At 29.7% G+C, this 22,141-nt stretch overlaps 2 protein-coding genes across 4 annotated transcripts in view; both read left to right on the top strand.

Annotated features, from left to right (window-relative positions):
• Positions 1 to 22,141, top strand: part of LOC143230075 (apicoplast pyruvate carrier 1-like) — a 227,869-nt gene that overhangs the window by 92,928 nt on the left and 112,800 nt on the right. The window lies entirely within an intron of this gene.
• The window catches only part of LOC143227906 (uncharacterized), a 51,282-nt gene that overhangs the window by 26,433 nt on the left and 2,708 nt on the right, over positions 1 to 22,141 (top strand). Inside the window, exons 5-10 of the mRNA XM_076459263.1 lie at positions 60 to 154; positions 4,716 to 4,858; positions 4,977 to 5,155; positions 10,486 to 10,612; positions 16,457 to 16,527; positions 18,371 to 18,454. Coding sequence (XP_076315378.1) covers positions 60 to 154; positions 4,716 to 4,858; positions 4,977 to 5,155; positions 10,486 to 10,612; positions 16,457 to 16,527; positions 18,371 to 18,454 — 699 coding nt within the window. The remainder of the gene's footprint in view (positions 1 to 59; positions 155 to 4,715; positions 4,859 to 4,976; positions 5,156 to 10,485; positions 10,613 to 16,456; positions 16,528 to 18,370; positions 18,455 to 22,141) is intronic.

Here is a 22,141-nt window from a genome sequence, read left to right as displayed (position 1 = left end):
CATATGGTTGTCTATATTTATTATTGATCAATTGGATGTTTATTATTATTATTGTACAGGTATCAGAAATTAAGAGAAACATCAGGAAGTTTAATGGTTTTCCATTCACAAAAGATTCTCCTGAGTTTGAGAGAAAAAAAGCTAAGCTTGAGAAGTAAGTTGTGATTCTAATCAGGTGTGTGTTTAGTATATATATATAATGTATAATAATAATATAATATAATCAGGTGTGTGTTTAGTATATATATAATGTATAATAATAATATAATATAATCAGGTGTGTGTTTAGTATATATATAATGTATAATAACAATATAATATAATCAGGTGTGTGTTTAGTATATATATAATGTATAATAATAATATAATATAATCAGGTGTGTGTTTAGTATATATATAATGTATAATAACAATATAATATAATCAGGTGTGTGTTTAGTATATATATAATGTATAATAATAATATAATATAATCAGGTGTGTGTTTAGTATATATATAATGTATAATAACAATATAATATAATCAGGTGTGTGTTTAGTATATATATAATGTATAATAATAATATAATATAATCAGGTGTGTGTTTAGTATATATATAATGTATAATAACAATATAATATAATCAGGTGTGTGTTTAGTATATATATAATGTATAATAATAATATATAATTAGGTGTGTGTTTAGTATATATATAATGTATAATAACAATATAATATAATCAGGTGTGTGTTTAGTATATATATAATGTATAATAATAATATAATATAATCAGGTGTGTGTTTAGTATATATATAATGTATAATAACAATATAATATAATCAGGTGTGTGTTTAGTATATATATAATGTATAATAATAATATAATATAATATCAGGTGAGTGTTTAGTATATATATATAATGTATAATAATCATATAATATAATCAGGTGTGTGTTTAGTATGTATATAATGTATAGTAACAATATAATATAATCAGGTGTGTGTTTAGTATGTATATAATGTATAGTAACAATATAATATAATCAGGTGTGTGTTTAGTATATATATAATGTATAATAATCATATAATATAATCAGGTGTGTGTTTAGTATGTATATAATGTATAGTAACAATATAATATAATCAGGTGTGTGTTTAGTATGTATATAATGTATAGTAACAATATAATATAATCAGGTGTGTGTTTAGTATATATATATAATGTATAATAATCATATAATATAATCAGGTGTGTGTTTAGTATGTATATAATGTATAGTAACAATATAATATAATCAGGTGTGTGTTTAGTATGTATATAATGTATAGTAACAATATAATATAATCAGGTGTGTGTTTAGTATATATATAATGTATAATAACAATGTAATATAATCAGGTGTGTGTTTAGTATATATATATATATAACGTATAATAACAATATAATATAATCAGGTGTGTGTTTAGTATATATATATAATGTATAATAATCATATATAATTAGGTGTGTGTTTATGTATAATGTATAATAATAATATAATATAATCAGGTGTGTGTTTAGTATATATATAATGTATAGTAACAATATAATATAATATCAGGTGTGTGTTTAGTATATATATAACGTATAATAACAATATAATATAATATCAGGTGTGTGTTTAGTATATATATAATGTATAATAACAATATAATATAATATCAGGTGAGTGTTTAGTATATATATAACGTATAATAATAATATAACATAACATCAGGTGTGTGTTTAGTATATATATACGTATAATAACAATATAATATAACATCAGGTGAGTGTTTAGCATATATATAACGCATAACAACAATATAATATAACATCAGGTGAGTGTTTAGTATATATATAATGTATAATAATAATATAATATAATATCAGGCGTGTGTTTAGTATATATATAATGTATAATAACAATATAATATAATATCAGGTGAGTGTTTAGTATATATATAATGTATAATAACAATATAATATATCAGGTGAGTGTTTAGTATATATATAATGTATAATAACAATATAATATAATATCAGGTGAGTGTTTAGTATATATAATGTATAATAACAATATAATATAATATCAGGTGTGTGTTTAGTATATATATAATGTATAATAATAATATAATATAATCAGGTGTGTGTTTATATATAATGTATAATAATAATATATTATAATCAGGTGTGTGTTTAGTTTTTATCACCTGATATATAATATATATATATATATATATATATGTATAACAATAATATATATATATATATAATGTATAATAATAATAATATAACGGTCAGTTTTATATTACTGAATACGTAATATGAGTTCAACGGATTGCATCAATACTAATTGTATAATGTTAGCTAGGTATAACTGAAAGATCATTATAAAAAAACTAGTAAAATATATATATGTTCATGTATAGTGTTATGAGACTTAAACCTTAAACATTTGTACTTTCATGTTATAATATGTAGTCATTCTAGAATGAAAGAAGCATAATTTATATTTCATAATTTTTTATGATGGTTACAAGGTTGGTCAAGTGACTGACCTCACCTAGAGCATAAAAAATAAAATATATAAAGTATTACTGAAAACAAATGCTTGAAATGAATTTGAAAGGTTTTAGAAATTACACACATAATAATTGAGATTTTTGGGACAAATAATAGTTTATTTAATCATAACATGAAATCACTTTGCAGTCAGACAAGTTATGAAACAAACAAATCTTTAGGAAAAATATTTCTTTAAAAAATACTTGTAATCTTTACTAAAAGTCTACCTAATTTTGTCAAGATAAACATGCTGTACCAAATGTTTTTTGTGCAAATACTTAACATGTGTCTAGATGAACTGTGTATATTATAATGAGCCCATAGCAAAAGGGTTAATGAGCACTGTTGTATTTTCTTATTGTAACTGAAAGATCATATTTAGAGCTTGTGACATACAAAGAAAGTGTAAGTCATAATATTCAGTATAATGAAAAAAACGTTTTTTTCCTGAAGTTCTATTTTTAAAATATGGTTTCTGTTCTTTAATCAACAATAAGAAAAATTGAAACTGATAAAAGAAACAGCTGTAACTATTGCACCTTGTTTAACAGAGCTTCCAGTTTGAAGGAATACTGATGGTGAAAGTTTTGTTTTTTGTAATTGTAAGGGTATTGTGAAAAATTTTCAGTAGTTTTGAATTGGTGTATTCTTTAAATTGATGTGTTTTGTGTTCTCAATTCCGATATACAGGTTTATTTTTTTAACTTTTAATATGTACATGTGGAGGTTGGTTGAATGAGCATCTGGTTTTCAAGAGCAAACAGTCACACAAGACATTATTCCCAGCCTAAACCCACCTTTAATTTTCTTTGGTTTGTGCAAAGTTTACTATAATTCAGTATTATTGTTCTGTTTAGAATTTTCATGATAGATTTTTTTTTATATCTGAAAAGCATACAAACTTTCATTAGCATCAACTTAATACAAATACTTATAATTTTACCTTGCACTATCACCACAGGCAGGTTTCTGGAAACCTTATCTCCATCACATTTTGTTATTATTTTACCTTGCACTATCACCACAGGCAGGTTTCTGGAAACCTTATCTCCATCACATTTTGTTATTATTTTACATTGCACTATCACCACAGGCAGGTTTCTGGAAACCTTATCTCCATCACATTTTGTTATTATTTTACCTTGCACTATCACCACAGGCAGGTTTCTGGAAACCTTATCTCCATCACATTTTGTTATTATTTTACCTTGCACTATCACCACAGGCAGGTTTCTGGAAACCTTATCTCCATCACATTTTGTGTTCACTATTTCCACAAAACAAAGTAAACTTCTCAACAGAAAGTTCAGCAGCAACATTTTTAGTTGGTCAGTAGTAAAGGGTAGAAGATTGCTACTGTTAGTGTTTAATGGGTCCTTTACGTTATTTAAGACAGAATTGTTGCACATCATATTTACAAATTCTGAAACCTGAGGTTATCGGATTGCACTGTAACCCTGACAGAGAACTTGAATAGCAATGTTTCCAGAAGTTGTTGTTTGGAATTGAATAGCAGGATTCCAAAAATATGTTGTTTGGGGGTGTGTGTGTTGTTTTTTCTTCTTTGAGTGAATGAATCGTGCATAGTGCTATAATCTGGTGAATAACGTGCCATGGGACAGTGGTAATGTTCAAGCCATTGCTTTATGACTTGGACTGAATGAGAATTGAACATTGCATAAGTATGTTGTACACCTTGGTTGAAAATTGTAAGATGTTAAGCAGCAGTGTCCATTTCCACATAATATCAAAAGCTGTGCTCAACCAGTTGTCCATATGGTGCATCATAACAGATACCTTGATGAAGAAGTATGTAAAAAGGAGGATGTGATGTCAATGTGCAGTAGAGTGAGAAATGGCTTCTGTTTATTCACTTTGTTATTTGTTAAGGTGGGCTTGCTCTTATTCTCCAGTATTAGTGACCGTATGATGTAGAGAAAGTTCTATGCTGCTCCTCCTCTGTGTGAAAAGTCCTTTTTGTTTTTTTTGTCATGTGTAAGCTGTTGTTTCACAAGGTGATGGAACCAGTGTATTGTCACCTATTTGTTATAGGTGCTGGCATTTCAAGTAACTTGTGATTTCTTGCTGACATCCATGTTGAATGGTAGAGTTCTTTATATGTCAGATTCCTGTTTATCTTTATCCAGGCCTACCATAGCAATGTTGAAGCACATGTGTGAGACATTAGACATAGAGAGAAGTGGAACCAAAGAAGAACTGATTGAGAGGCTCATGACATTTTTAATAAAGCCAGCTGCGACAGGAAAGGCAACTCCACGACCAAAACGAAGTAGGTTTTGATATGCTTTTCTTACATTTTTACATTGGTAATTGTTTGAATACATTTTTATTTTTACTTTGCATTATTAACTTTCAGGTTTTAATTTTTAGCTTAATGTTAATTACAGGATCATCATCTAAAGGAAAAGGAAGCAGCAAAGGAGAGAAAAGGAAGAGGAAAATGACTAGAAGAGGAAGTAAGTCAACAAAGAAGAAGAGTGGTGATAGTGAAGCAGAAAGTTCTGAAGAAGAAGAGGAGGAAGAACATGAGTCAGAAAACGAATCTGAAGAAGAATCGGAGCAAGAGGTAGCTATCTTACTAGTTTCACATATTTATGACGGAGCAAAAGGTAGCTATCTTACTAGTTTCACGTATTTATGACGGAGCAAAAGGTAGCTATCTTACTAGTTTCACGTATTTATGACGGAGCAAGAGGTAGCTATCTTACTAGTTTCACGTATTTATGACACTTCACTTTTGGACCACAGACTACAGTCTCAGAGGTAACATCACTTTTATCATATATAAAAACTATTATGCAAAAGTGTTTGAAGCTTGACAGAGTTATTTCTAAAAATATATAGTTGCTCAAAAATAGACTATACAATTTTGATATTTTCTACTGTATCTAATAAATAATTTGTGTAGTTATTTGCACTCAGACTCTAAATATTTCACCTGCAAGGTGATTTTTATTTGTAATTGTATGGTTTTTTACATTTCATTTGTGTAATTTCTAGAACCTAGTAAATGAATATCAAAAGTTTCTTAATCAAAGTAAATGTTTATAACTTATTTTCCTTAGTGTATTACTAACCACATATTATGAATATACAGTGCAATGAAATTTTTAAAATCAACAAATGGAAATGTATACATATCTTTCAACTGTGTAAAAATCCATTAGAATAGTATTTTTCATACATGCGTAATTTCATATTTGTATCATTTATGGTCATATTTCAGCAGATTCCTTGCAGAAAAATGTTGCTTAAACATATTATCTTATTTATAGTTTTTTTCAATCCAGGCAACAGTTTAAATTTGTGAAATTCTTCAGATATTATTTTTAAAACACATACAATATGTAATTAACTAAAATATAAAAGTAAAACATAAATACAGTTTAACCTTTTCTTGTCAGGTCACAGGTGTCTCTCTTTCTCTCTCTCTCAGGTTGTGTTTTAGTTTGCAGAAAGTTTCATAGTTTGTTTTTTTTTTACTTAAATATAGCTAGTTACTAGGTTTAATACATTACTGTAATTCTGTGGTGATAATACAGTTGTCTTTAATTTGTTGGTATTCAACTGTCTATAAAATAAGAATCTCATATCTTTTAATTTTGCTGAGATATGGTTTATGTACTGAATCAAGCACATTGGTTCATATATTGAAATAAGTGTATTATAAGCACTTACTCCATTTTTGACTTGTGAATAACCAGTCAACTGCTTAGAATGTTCCCTAGTGGTTTTCTCAGTCATTTAAATCTGTTAGAAAATTTCTTTGTTCTTTCGAAATTTGATATTTCATACTTTTTTAGACATAAAAACAAATTATTTGCTAAGATTGATAAATTATAGTGGAATTCTGTGGCACTGATATAGTAATTTATGATTTTATGGTTACTCAGTTGTCTCTATAAAACATAAACATTGTTTCATCTACATGTGAAGTTTTGAAAGGCTTTTAACAGAATATGTCAAGCAGCAACCAAGTTAACAGGTTGTAGCTAGAGTATATAATTGTTTTTGGTTTTTTTACTTGGGAGTTATTCTTCTGTATTTTAGGAAAATTATGTTTAATAACTTATTTCTAAATAGTAATGATCTATATACATGTATAATATTTGAAATGTAACTGTATATTACAAAATAATACTAGTACACTAAAACATGGCCAATAGAGGGAAGACTAAAGGTCAGTTTTACATTATTTCAGTGTAGTAATGTGAGTGCTTTTGTGTCTCCGTTAGTGCAAGTTCACTTATATTATCCATGCACGACTGGAAGGTCGATTATAATAAATGTGTGACATTATGAAGTTTAAGGTATTTACTCTAAACATTTATGTTCTTGAGTAGTCATTCTAGAAAAAAAAAAACGTAAATTTTATTTTGTGTGTGTGTGGTGGTGGTTATAAGGTCGGTCAAATTGACAGCCAATATATAGTTAGGGTAAAGAAAATAACACAGAATATAAAGTCTTACTGAAAACAAACATTTGAAATGTATTTAGGTGGTTTCATAGATTATGCAAAAAACAGATATTTGGGAAGAATTTTTTTTAATTGTAACATTACAATCACTGCACTAAGAATAGTAATGAAACAGGCCTTTAGTAAAAAATACTTCATTGTAAAATCTGATTTTTTTTTGTGTGTGTACAAAAAACTTGCAATATTTGCTGCAAGCCTACCAAGTATGTTGATGTACATCTGCATAAAAAGTTATAAATAACTAACTGTAGTCAGTTATGATTCATGAGGACATAAAACTAAATTTTAATTACAACTGGATGAATGTTGTTATGAACTAAAAGCTGCTTAGGATAAATGAACATGGTTTCATATTACAATATGAAGTCATTCTAGTAAGAAACAAAAAAGGGCATTCTAGATTTTTGGTGGTTATGAGGTCCACCATATTGACCAATCCTGTTTTGAGTTACAGTAGAGAGAATTACAGAATTACCAAGTTTTAGTTGAGAAAAAAATGTTTGAAAACTATGTACAAAATTTTAGGTATTATGTGAAGGAAATTTAAGATTTTTTGACATGAGGAAAAGTATTTTTAGTTTTAACATGAATATTACTTTGCACATGGACTATTAAACAATTACTCAGTATGTTCATGGAGAAATCTTCATTTTATGAAATACTTCTAGAAAATTTGAGTTTTTTATGTTAAAGACTAATTCTTTTGCTATAGGCTAGGTATAATATATAATACAGCTCATCTAAACATTTGATACAGCATGTGAAAGACTTTAGTAAAGTATACACAAAAAATCAGATTTTGTAATGGAATGTTTTTACTGAAAATTTGTTTCTAAAACTTGGGTGTTTTGTTATTAGTCTGAATGCAAAGTGATTTCATGTTATTTTTATAAAACTATTCTTCATCCCAAAATTTTAAATATTACATCATCTGTAAAACTTCCTAAATACATTTCAGATGTTTGTTTTCAATAAGACTATATTTTGGCATTTTACCTAACTATATTTGGTCTATCATTTAACCAACCTCGTAACCATCATAAAGAAAATTAGGAAATGAATATAAATTATGCTTTTTCATGCTAAAGTGATTGCATATTATAACCAATATAATGCTTTATATTTACATGTATACTGTTATATCACCTGACATTACATAACATGCATTGTGTGGGTGGGTGTAGTTACTATTTAGAAATAAATTATTAATTATTAAACTTAAAATACAGAACAATAAATCGAGAAGTAAATCAAACAATAATCTCTTCTTGCTACAACCTTTGTACTTGGTTGTTCTGGACAAAAGTTGCTAAGCCTTTTAAAATTTTTTGCATGTGAAGGATATCACACTTTTTAGGTTTATATATATATATATATGTATTTGAATAGTCAGAAAATCATAAATAATTACACTGATATCATAGAATTACACTTATGAAGCTTAGTAACTAACATGTTAGTTTTAGATTTAAAAAAAATATGAAACTTCAAGTAGACTAAAGACACAACCCACCCCCTTGAAAACTTGATCAAGAGAATGAGGTAGCCTTTGGACAGATTAGAATGGCTGAGAAAACCACTCTGAGGACATTATAAGCTGTTGATTGATTATTCACCTGTCATATACTGTTCTAAAAGTACATATGAGACCATTTTAAAAAAAAGGAAAAAGTTAAACGTGGGCCACTGTGTTTGATTCACTACAGAAGCCATATCTCAGAAATATAGAAAGATATTAGATTCTTATTTAATATTCTAGCTTTTATATATTATTAATTTGATTTCCTAATTTGTATGAAACTGTATACTTAGTGTTTTAACATCACAAGCATCTAATTTTAAACAGTGCTTCATTCAACATACCATGTGACTTGCTAAAATCTGTATTTAAATGTGTTCCTTTAATATTTATTTTTAAAATTAAGAAATTAATTTACATATAATATTAAAGTTGGAATTATTATCTGCAGTTTTATTCTGAACTTATTTACATAAATTCATAAAATAGTAGTTCAAAAATTTTTTAATGCAAGTCAACAAATGAGATGACATGACCTTTGAACTCTGATCTGTTGTGAAAGGTTAACTGAAATACTTCCAAATTTTATGAAGCTACACTCACGGTATTGAAAGTTAAAAGTATTAAATTTTAAAAAAACAAGTATGATTAGATCACGTGGTTGGTCATACAGTCAAAGCCCATGTGGAGAGAGTTGAAAGAATTACAGTCTGACCTCAGTTGCTATTTATAAGCCTATCCAGCACAAACACAATAGGACCAGATAACAGGCTCATACATTCTACATGTTTTAATATATATCAGTGCATCATTCTCAGAAACATGAAGTTTTGCAAAATAAAACCCTTATTTATCCAACTAACAGATGACGAGTTAGCATATTTCACAAAATGGTAGCATCTCCATTAGGTCAGTCATCATTTGTTTCACATTACCTAATGGTAGTATCTCCATTAGGTCAGTCATCATTTGTTTCACACTACCTAATGGTAGTATCTCCATTAGGTCAGTCATCATTTGTTTCACATTACCTAATGGTAGCATCTCCATTAGGTCAGTCATCATTTGTTTCACACTACCTAATGGTAGCATCTCCATTAGGTCAGTCATCATTTGTTTCACACTACCTAATGGTAGCATCTCCATTAGGTCAGTCATCATTTGTTTCACACTACCTAATGGTAGCATCTCCATTAGGTCAGTCATCATTTGTTTCACACTACCTAATGGTAGCATCTCCATTAGTCAGTCATCATTTGTTTCACACTACCTAATGGTAGCATCTCCATTAGGTCAGTCATCATTTGTTTCACACTACCTAATGGTAGCATCTCCATTAGGTCAGTCATCATTTGTTTCACACTACCTAATGGTAGCATCTCCATTAGGTCAGTCATCATTTGTTTCACATTACCTAATGGTAGCATCTCCATTAGGTCAGTCATCATTTCTTTCCCAAAATTTACAGCTGCAGATTTTATAAATCACATGTCATATTCTCTTAAACAAACCTAATACTCATCAACATTATGATTTTACATGAGTGAATTGTTGCTGAAGCTGAGATTTTTCATGCTATTTCAGTCAGGTAACCTGAAAATTACAATATAAATATATCTTTTTAAATGTTTCCTTATAATGTTAATTTAAGTAACATATATCGATACTAAAATGGTTTAATCAAATTTTGCATGTGATGCAGTTTTAATAACTTGAAGTATATTTCATAGCACATTGGTTTTTGAATGGAACTCCACCTGTAACATAGATACACTTTTAAATCATTGGAACATAGAGGGATAAAGATTTGTTTTGGTCTTCTTAAAATATTTTATGTTTTGAGATATTATTCTGCTCTTGTTGCATTTTTTATGTTTGTTTTTTTCTATTTCTCATTTAGAAGAAAAAGAAACCTGAAAAGAAATTGAATGCTGAAAACAAGACAAAGGCTAAAAAGAAGGAAGAAACTTCTGATGAAGATAAAATTAAAACTTCTGTTAAGAAACCAGTAAAGAACAAAAAGTTGGGTAAGTTACACTACTAACAGGTTCAAGTTGTCTTTAAGGACAAAAATCTATTCAAATCAAATTCTTGTAATTTTTAATGTGTTCCATGTATGAAAATAATCCATATTGTTTACTCTTCACAAATACATTGTTTTCATAAATTATACAACTTTAAGATGTAAAACATTCTAATTCAAATGAACGTTTTTGTTTCACTTAAAATTCTAAATGGCATTACAAAAAATGTGTTAGTGATGAAAGGTATAACTATATAAACACAAGGTCAGTTATTTTGACCAACCATGTAACCTCTTTGTTCTCCTTTAAAAGTTCTTGTAGATTTAATTTTTCTGGCTTTCAAAATAGTGTGTCTTCAGAAAGTGTGGCAGTCTTTCAGTTATCATCATAAATCTTTCACATACAAAAAAAAATCATATTTTTAGTGAAGTAATTTTAAATAAACTAAGGAAAAAAGATTTCATAAATATATTCAGTATTTGTTTTGAATAGTCCATGTGCAAAGTAATTTTCATGTGAAGCCTGAAAATACTTTTTCTCACTTCAGGTTTCCTTTTGTGTAATCTCTGAGACCTCTTGTATACATTTCAAACATTTATTTTTGTCAGTAAAACTTTTTTCGTTATTTTCCTCAAAATGGAATTGTTAAATATACTGACCTGATTACCACCAAAACAAAAAAAATCAAAATAAATCTAGACTCACTTTTTTCTTTGTAGAATGACTTCATACTGTAACATGAAACTACATTAGTTTATCCTAAGTAACTTTACGTTATTACCAGTGTACATCTATTTTTAATTAGATTTTATTGTGTTATTGCCCTATGAACTATTTGTTAAGCACTGTAATAAGTTGTGAGTCACTCAGGACAGGTGCTGTCACATGTGCCATTTTCATTATAATATTATTATTATTAATTTTACCTAATCTAATTTTTTTAAAGAAAAAGATTCCTATTTTTAAATTTTAATTATTTTTATAATAATAATAGACATGAAAAACAAGAAATGAAGTACTTTTTTTTTTTTTTTCTTGCTGTTGGTTGTCTAGGACATTACATGTAGCCTACATATTGTGTACTAGTGGATGTAATGCATTAAAAATTTTTATTTAATTAAATAATGCTGTTGGTTGTCTAGGACATTACAGCCTACATATTGTGCACTAGTGGTTGTAATGCATTAATTTTTTTTATTTAATTAAATAATTCTGTTTGTTGTCTAGGACATTACAGCCTACATATTGTGTACAAGTGGTTGTAATGCATTAAAATATTTTATTTAATTAAATAATGCCCCAGAGAATGTAGACAAAAATGATGTATATCACTGGTACCTCGGTTCTCAAACTTAATCCGTTCCAGAAGGGTGTTTGAAAACCAAATCAATTTTTCCCATAAGAAATACTGGAAATTAAATTAATCTGTTACAAACCTCCAAACATTATTCATTATGAAGCATTTTAAGTAAAAAAATTGCTTATTTATACCTGTATAAGAATACTTACATGCATAAAGTCAACCACAAAAAACTATAAACACAATAACAAAAAGAATAAATGAAAATTTAACTCCACTTTACTTGTGCTGAGGAGAGCTGATGGTGTAAGTGAAAGGTGGTGAGGAATGTGGAGAGTAGGAGGGTTATTATTGTTTGGGAATCACCTTCGATAAAAACGTCAGGTAATTCTCCTTCTGCGGTTCTGTCTCTTTGCACTGCTACAACCTGCTTGAGACTCACTGGACCTATTTCTCTTTAAAAACTTGTAAAATGAGGTTTGTTTCTGCCTACATTTTAAAATGTTTCTGAAGTAAGACATGACATTATCATTGAAAAGGTTTATGTTTTGGTTTGCTTTAGCTTTGTCAGGGTGAAATTTTTCCACAAAACTTTGTAACTCTCCCCATTTTCCACACATTTCCTTGGTTAGTGAACTAGGAATATCCTCCCTTCCCTCCTCCTCATCTGAAGACACTTCCTCAGTTTCCTTCTGTTGCTGCACTTCTGAAGGTCTTGGAGTTCTTCCATGGTGAGCTCAGTGTTGTGGTCTTCCACCAACTCCTCCACATCATCACCACTCACATTCAAGCCTTCAAAGTCTCTATCTGCTACTGAGTCTGGCGACAATTTCTTCCAGGCTGAGTTCATGGTCCTCAAAGACATTTCCCTCCAGGTTTGTCTATGATCCTCAAGCAATGGAGGATATTAAAGTGATTTTTCCAGAACTCTCTGAGGGTTAACTCTTTGTCAGAGGTCACTTCAAAGCACCTTTGAAACAGTGCTTTGGTGTAGAGTTTCTTGAACTTCAATATGACCTGCTGGTTCATGGGCTGAATGAGAGGAGTCATGTTAGGGGGCAAGAGCTTCACTGTAATGAAACTGTACTCCTCCACCAACCCGTCCTTCAAGCCTGGTGGGTGAGCAGGTGCATTGTCCATCACAATAAGGGTCTTGAGTGGCAACTGTTTTTCATTAAGGTAATTCTCTACACTTGGGGCAAACACTTCATGGACCCACTCCATTAAAAATTGCCTGGTTACCCATGCTTTACTATTAGACCTCCACATGACATTCAGTTTACCTTTCAGGACATTATGTTTCTTAAAAACACCATCAGGTTCTCAGAATGGTACACAAGCAAAGGCTTAATTTTTAAGTACCCACTTGCATTGCTACATAACAGTAGAGTTAGCCTGTCCTTCATTGGCTTGTGTCCTAGCAGTTACTTCTCCTCCTCGGTGATGTAGGTCCCCTTTGGCATTTTCTTCCAAAAGAGGCCTGTCTCATCACAGTTGAACACTTGTTGGAGAATAAAACTCTTAACTTCTACATAGTCCTTAAATTCCCTAACAAATTTATCAGCAGCATCTTTGTTAGAACTGGCACCTTTACCATGTTTCACCACACTATGTATGCCACTTCTCTTCCTAAGTTTTTCAAACCACCCCCTACTAGCCTTACAGGAATCACTTGTATTAGCACTCATTCCAGGGGTGTTTTTCAGGAGGTCAGCATGCAACTGCTTTGCTTTCTCACAAATGATGGTCTCAGAAATGCTATCACCAGCTAACTGTTTTTCATTTACCCAAATCAACAACAGTTTTTCTACCTCTTCCATCAGCTCCTTTGATGACCTCTTTATTTTTCAGTATGGTGCAGACTGTAGACTTTGCCATACCAAACTGTGTAGCGAGGTCAGACACGCAAACACCACTCTCATACTTCACTATTAGATCTTTTTTCACCTCTATTGTGGCTCCAATAACTTTTCTTTTTGGTTTGCTGCTTTCATTATCCTTCTTTGACCCCATGGTGGCTTATTTAATCAGAATATTTAGAAAAACAAAAAGAGAACATTCACAGCAGATTTTAGCAGGGGTGTGAACTGAGCGACAGGTGCAGGTAAAATGTTTTGGGAAGCTTACGGGCAGTAAATGGTTGAAGGGTCGTTCTGGTCATCAGTCAAGTTATTTTGGGGATTTGGGCCACGACAGCTTGGTTAGGGAACAGAGTTTATGTTTGACAACATAAGAAATACAACACTGTATTTCTTAACTCTTAAAAAAATTTTTGCTTACTAGCTGTGTGACAAGAATTATTAAAATTCATTGTAACTGATAGTTAATTTTCCCATTGGAATGGAAGTTGTTCTCTGTGTAAAACAAATGTTTATCTGTTCAAAACATAATGTTCTGCAACACAACATTTGATATATGAAAACCTTGACTTTGTATTGGTTATAGGAAGTAAATAAATAAACACAGAAGAGAGACAGGTGGGTGTGTAACCAAATATAATTGAAGGCTATAAACATTATGGTTTCTCTGAACAATGACCATATTGTTGGGAGCAATTGAAGTTTAATTTCATACATTTTGAAGGGGTGGTAGATAAAATGGAGAAGATACCTAGAATGTTATGTTACTGTGTAAGACATTTGAAATACAAGATTTAAAAAAAAAAAAAATATTTTGTAATACACTTAACAACTTAAAACCTGTATACTATTAAGATATAGATTATTAGCAAATTGTTTATGCCACATTAATTGTTATAATGCCAACAAAAGTGGTTACATAAAATTTTAAATGTTAAGACACTGAAACTTTGTAATCATAATAAAGGATATCTGGAGTGAAAGAGCTTAACCTCCCTGCATGGGCACATCTTACTGTGCATGTCACAAGGTTTTTAGGGGCTCACATTCAAAATTTAATTAAACTATATTTTTGTATGTTATACCAATTATTGTAGCATAAAATTGTAGCTAATAATCCATATTTTAATAGTATACAAGTTTTAAATTTTATAAAGCAATGTTAAAATAAAATCCTGTATTTTACCTGGTGTGATTGATGTGGGATTTTTTTCTCTACACTTTCCCTCTTGTTATTTAATGAAACTCTTCCAATAAGTTCAAAATGTTAATGTAAATTACTATAATATTGCCATTACTCATACAAAGCATGATTTTTATGGCCTTCGACTGCATTTGGTTAGAGAGATATAAAGTTAAAAAAAAATAGATCCCTCCTATCACATCTTCTTTTTAAGGTTAGTATCTTTCATGCTTAATACTGTATTATTTATAACTAATACAAAACCAGAATTTTCATGTATCAAATTCATATATTCTCTTGCATTGTGTTCTTAACAGAGAATTGTCAGTTTCTCTCTTGATATAAACTTGGATGAATTCGTAGTGGTTCATGTTGTATAGTTAAAAAAGCTAGAAAAATTGTAACAGTTATAAGATGTCTGCTTTTTGCATGTAGTTGTTCAGTGTTCTTTAATGCATTGTTTAGTGCACCACTATCATTATTATATTTAAAAAAGAAGTCAAGTGTCTCATGTTATTCAAGTGATTTACAACTTAGCAGTAGATTCATGATGTGGAAACCAAAGTTTAATAATGAAGATGGTTGCTAAAACAAAACATTTTATTTACATGGTTCAAATGTTTCAGAATAATTTATTCCATCTTCAGTAATATCCAAAAATTGTGTTTCAAAGATAATTATAGTGTATAACATAATTTTTGTTTTCATTTTCATGATTTACAACTTATAATGATGTGAATAGTAGTTGTGTACTGTTATCAGTTTAAAGCTACTTGTGATAAATGTAGTTTCATGTTACAATCTGAAGAAAGATGGTATTTTAGATTTCGTTGGTGGTTACAAAATTGTCCGTCCATGTCTAGTTAGAAAAAATAATGGATGAAAACATTTGAAATTTATTTAGATTTTAGAAAATATACAAATGAAATTTGAGATTTTTGGAACAAAGAACAGTATTTTTAATCATAACATGAAAATCCCTTTGCACTTGGATTAGTAACCAAACATACTTTTCACAAACAAATCTTTAGTAAAATACATTGTTTAAAAATCTGATTTTTATGGATAAAAGACATAATGTTTTCCAAAAGTCTAACAAATTTTGTGGAAATACAAACTGTGTTAAAAGTTACAAGTACTGGAGTACAAATGTGTATCTGAATGTAGTATTTTATACCAAGCCTATTGTAAACTTGTATTATTAAAGTATTATTGATTGTATTGTTAAAGTAAACATAGAACAGTTTTAACAGTAGTAAAGTGACATTACCTTAATGTTTGATTGTATTCTTAAAGAAGACATGGGCAAGTGTTTTAACAATAGTAAAGTGACATTACCTTATTGTTTGATTGTATTCTTAAAGGAGACATGGTTTTAACAATAGTAAAGTAACATTACCTTACTGGTTGATTGCCTGTAGATACACTAATAGTGTAGTAAGTTAAAAATGTTACGATATATCAGTAAATGTTTTATTTCTATGTTGTCTGTATATATATTGTAGTTGATGCTTCTTCAGAAGGTGAAAGTTCTGATGATGAACCACTGGTAAAAAAAGCGAAGAAGCCACCAACAGTAAGTTACTTATTTGTTCGTGCTGCTTTTGTGTTATATTCTTAAGGGTGGTGATAACGTGTCTTGAGAGGTTTAACATAAAAATGGGTCTTTTGAACAGATCAAGCAGGGGTCGGTACTTCATCTAATTAAAGTGTTAGATATCTTGACATATGTTAAGAAAAGAACAGTAATTGGCACATAAAGGAGAAGCACTGTTGCTTTCAAGGGGTTAGGAAAACCAACTAGATATATTTTTTAAGGATTTATAGAGGATGACCACATAGCCAGATGTGTTTTTTCAGGGGCTAAACTGAGAACAAACAGCCAGAAGTATCTTGAGCCACTTTTTCAGCATAAGAAATAAATAACTGTGCATCTAGAATACATTTTTACCACCTTCAAGTGTACAGCCTGCGGGTATCTTTATTTAAGAATGGTGTGCTAATAGATCTGGGAAACTTGGAAAGGCTTTGAAAAGTAATGGTGCAGTTAAGTGTCCTAGAAAATCAAAATATTTTCATGTGGAGATTTTAAAATAAATAAAACAGTTCTGTGCTGGTCCACTGTTATAAATTTTGTGTATCATAAATCAACAAATTTACTCACCACTATAGGAAGCTAAACTTCAGTGCATTACTGTCTCATCTGTATATTTAGTGCTGGAGTTGACCAAGCAGTTTAGTACTGAATTGTTTTAAGTGTAACAAACCTAGTTTTTCATCCATGTTCAACACTGTTGGACATCTTTATGAATGGCATTGGGTACACGCTTGATTGAATATGTTTCTTATTAAGTTTGCTTCAGTGCATGCTGTACAGGTATTATCTTCACATTTAGATGTAGTTATCAGCTTTGAAATGATGTAACTGCATTTCATGAAGCAAAATACTGTAGAAAGTTCTGGATTCTCCAGGTAAGCAGTAGACAAATATAAACAGCTGGCTATGAGAAATCAACTTTGTTTTATCTTTCATCAGTTGTTATTTTATGGATAAAGTTATGTGAACTTTTAAAAGTGTCACTAAGTTGCTGTGTTCAGAATCTGTTAAGAATGTAACACACACAAAACCTCTAATAGCCCATAACTGTATATTTAAAGACTTTGATTGTACATGTGGAAATTTTAAAGAAAAAAAGTGTAGTAACCTATTTGTTTCTTCAGTACACCAACAAAGTGAAGAAACAGGACATGTAATTAATCATATTTCAGTATCCTTTCCAAGGCCAACACTGATTAACAAATCCCTTCATATCAGACAACTTTCACCATCACTGAATATCATGCAGTCTTTGTTTAAATTACTGGTATTATAACTATATATTTCACTCACTTATTTAGGAAGGAGTAATTCTTTATTTTACTTTAGATGCTGAAGATGGAATCCATTGAATACCATAAAATTTCTGTCCCCTTGTGTTATAAGTAAACAGTTTTGTTTAAGTGTCATTATTCTTTTCATTATGTAAAGAACAGATATGAAATGATAGGTTTGTGACTCTATGTTTTCCTGGACACACACTTTGCTTTATATAGTAGAGAGACTTTTACAGTTAAGGGATAGTGTTTTTTGTTTTGTGTTCTGTAGTGTTCAGTTGTAAATCAACTGATAGGATGAAGAAACATTTTGGTCCTGGAAAGTCCTTCAGTGATTTATTCTTGATCAAGTGTTTGAATGCTATAAGATTGTATAACTATTTGTTTATATTTTCACAGACTAAACATTAAGAACGAAATAGCTATTTGTTTCTGTAGCACTAAAATTGTTTAACCATGAAATTCTAACGTCTTCCAAGAAACAAGTGAAACAAAAATTTTAGTGAAATTATTAACAAAAAGATTTAATAATTGTTAATTACCAGGAGACAGAAATTAAACAGATGATAAAGAAGATTTTGGATGGTGCCAATTTAGAAGAAATCACAATGAAGAAGGTTATAAAACAGGTAAATACACTACGTTAATAAGTTGTTTTTAAATTTTTTATATTAGCTTGCTTATTCTTCTAACCATATAACCACCAGGTAACTATGAAGGTATCCATACTATAAATTTTAATGTGTTGTGTGTGTCTTCACAAAATTTGGCAAGCTTTTACTCATTATTATAAATCTTTTGTACAGAAAAAGTAAGTTCTTTAATTATTTTTACTAAAAATCTGGCCATAAATATATATAAAGTCAGAGTTTTGACTGGTTCAAATACAAGTTGATTTTCATGTTAAACTAGAACTAGTTTCATTCACTTTATAGTTTTCAGATTTTTTACTTAACCTTTAAAATCTTCAAAATAATATCAAATTTTTTTGTCTTGTTTGTTTTCAGTAAAATTATATTTTGTTTCCTACCCTAGACTGTCACTTTGACGAACACCTTATAGCCATCACAGCTAGACTGTCACTTTGACGAACACCTTATAGCCATCACAGCTAGACTGTTACTTTGACGAACACCTTATAGCCATCACAGCTAGACTGTTACTTTGACGAACACCTTATAGCCATCACAGCTAGACTGTTACTTTGATGAACACCTTATAGCCATCACAGATAGACTGTTACTTTGACGAACACCTTATAGCCATCACAGCTAGACTGTTACTTTGACGAACACCTTATAGCCATCACAGATAGACTGTTACTTTGACGAACACCTTATAGCCATCACAGATAGACTGTTACTTTGACAAACACCTTATAGCCATCACAGATAGACTGTCACTTTGACGAACACCTTATAGCCATCACAGCTAGACTGTCACTTTGACGAACACCTTATAGCCATCACAGATAGACTGTTACTTTGACAAACACCTTATAGCCATCACAAAAAGAAATATTCACTAAATTTTGTCCTCCCCCCTGAAATACTAAGATTGTATATAACAGGAAACTACAGTTGTTTATTCTGAACTGTTTTACTTGTAGTAGTACATTTGTTTATTCAGTTGTGTCTGAATAACAATTCTGTAACACAAATTGTAACAGTTGGTTAACGTATAGTTAAACGTACAAGATTGTACATAACAGGAAACTACAGTTGTTTATTCTGAACTGTTTTACTTGTAGTAGTACATTTGTTTATTCAGTTGCGTCTGAATAACAATTCTGTAACACAAATTGTAACAGTTGGTTAACGTATAGTTAAACGTACAAGATTGTACATAACAGGAAACTACAGTTGTTTATTTTGAACAGTTTTACATGTAGTAGTACATTTAGTTATTCAGTTGTGTCTGAATAACAATTCTGTAACAAATTGTAACAGTTGGTTAACGTATAATTAAACGTACAAGATTGTACATAACAGGAAACTACAGTTGTTTATTCTGAACTGTTTTACTTGTAGTAGTAACATTTGTTTGTTCAGTTAAGCCTGAATAACAATTCTGTAACACAAATTGTAACAGTTGGTTAACGTATAGTTAAACGTACAAGATTGTACATAACAGGAAACTACAGTTGTTTATTTTGAACAGTTTTACATGTAGTAGTACATTTAGTTATTCAGTTGTGTCTGAATAACAATTCTGTAACAAATTGTAACAGTTGGTTAACGTATAATTAAACGTACAAGATTGTACATAACAGGAAACTACAGTTGTTTATTTTGAACAGTTTTACATGTAGTAGTACATTTGGTTATTCAGTTGTGTCTGAATAACAATTCTGTAACACACATTATAACAGTTGGTTAATGTATAATTGAACGTATAAGATTGTATGTAACAGGAAACTACAGTTGATTAACGTATAATTTAAGTTACCATATTAAACAGTGTGAAGTGTAGAAAGACCTTTATAGAGAAGTTATTTTTATAGCTATATATATTATAACAGTTGGTTAACGTTACCATATTAAACAGTGTGAAGTGTAGAAAGACCTTTATAGAGAAGTTATTTTTATAGCTATATATATTAAATTTGTCTCCTCCTCCACTCTTTCAGCCTGCTGATGAAACTAAAGCCCACTTTTTTGTATTAATAGTATTAGTGCATAAACAATTTATTTATTTCAGGTATGCAATTTAGAATACATTACATACAAAGCAAAAAATATCCTAGAACATGTTCAGTTTTACTGACCTTCTGTCTGAGTACAAGTGCATTAAAATAATTCCCTTCAATCTGAATGTGGTAATAGCTACTTTCCATCTGCATGCAAAGTAACTGAAAGTCTGACACTTTATTAGGTGAAATAAAAATTTGTCTTCCTTGTGGTTATGTACGATACTACTAGCAAACATGAGAGGAGGTTACTGCAATTTACGAAAAAGAATGTGATAACTGAGCATGGCAAGTGGGTCCGGCTTTTCAATTTAAATTGTTTTAAGAAAGAAAATTGAAGAATAAAGAAATTAAACAGTCTTAGATATATCTATATTAGAGTGAGCAGCTCACTACATCAGGGAGGGTTTGTGAACATAGTAGGTTTCATCTTAGATATATCTATATTAGAGTGAGCAGCTCATTACATCAGGGAGGGTTTGTGAACATACTAGGTTTCATCTAGGTATTAGTGCTCATTACATCATGGAGAGTGAACATAGTAGGTTTCATCTTAGTTATATCTATATTAGAGTGAGCAGCTCATTACATCAGGGAGGGTTTGTGAACATAGTAGGTTTCATCTTAGTTATATCTATATCAGATTTAGCTGCTCATTGCATCATGGAAGGTTTGTGAACATAGTAGGAGGTTTCATAACAGACAAAAATAAAGGTACATATACTAAGGGAATTTATTTAAATATTTTAAAGTTTATATATGTTGATAATAGCCTTACGATATAATGTTCCCAAATTGCAATAACCTAATTTCATCATTGTATTTTATTGCAGAATTAAACTAGTGAATGTAATTGCTTGAAATTTGACAAAATGTTCCTAAGAGTATATAGTATCAGAAAATATTTAATTTTGATTTTTCTGCTATTAATAATATAAAATATTGTTATTTAATGTAGTTATTTAAATTATTCACATGCAAGATCATTTTCATTTTGAGTATGCAAATACTGTTTAATATCTTACAGTTTAAACATTTCATTCACATAATCTCAACACCTTATAAATGAATATCAAAAGTTTTTCAGGGTAAATGTTTATTCTATCTTAATTACATCACTAAATGTAGTTATTATCATGAACATATAATGCACAGTGAAATGTTTAAAATTAGCATATACATGTTAGATCTCTGTACAAGTCTTTTGAAATTTTGTTTTAACTTTATGTAAGTTTTCTCTTTATCTGTTCACTTCTAGTTTATTTTAATTTTCATTTCCAATTCTATTTTCGATTTATTTATTCCAATACATCATTATTATTATATGTTGACTTTCACTATCCCATGCATGCATGAATGATGTCATCTTGCTGATACTGTTTTACAATCCAAACTACAGCAAGTTAAAATGTAAAAATCATCAAACCTTTCAAATATGCATTTTAAAAACACACATAATATGTTCAGTAGAACCTCAGTTAACAGGTACTATGCCATGAAGGACAGATTTTCTCAGTCCCTTTCCTTTTTCTACACTTTGTAACCAAAATAAATATTCCAGATTAACAGTTAATATGTAAAAAATCATCAAACCTTTCAAATATGCATTTTAAAAAACACACATAAT

Source organism: Tachypleus tridentatus, chromosome 10 (assembly GCF_004210375.1).
Source record: "Tachypleus tridentatus isolate NWPU-2018 chromosome 10, ASM421037v1, whole genome shotgun sequence".
Taxonomy (NCBI): domain Eukaryota; kingdom Metazoa; phylum Arthropoda; class Merostomata; order Xiphosura; family Limulidae; genus Tachypleus; species Tachypleus tridentatus.
Note: the sequence above shows the minus strand (reverse complement) of the source record. Positions and strands in the feature narration are given on the sequence as shown.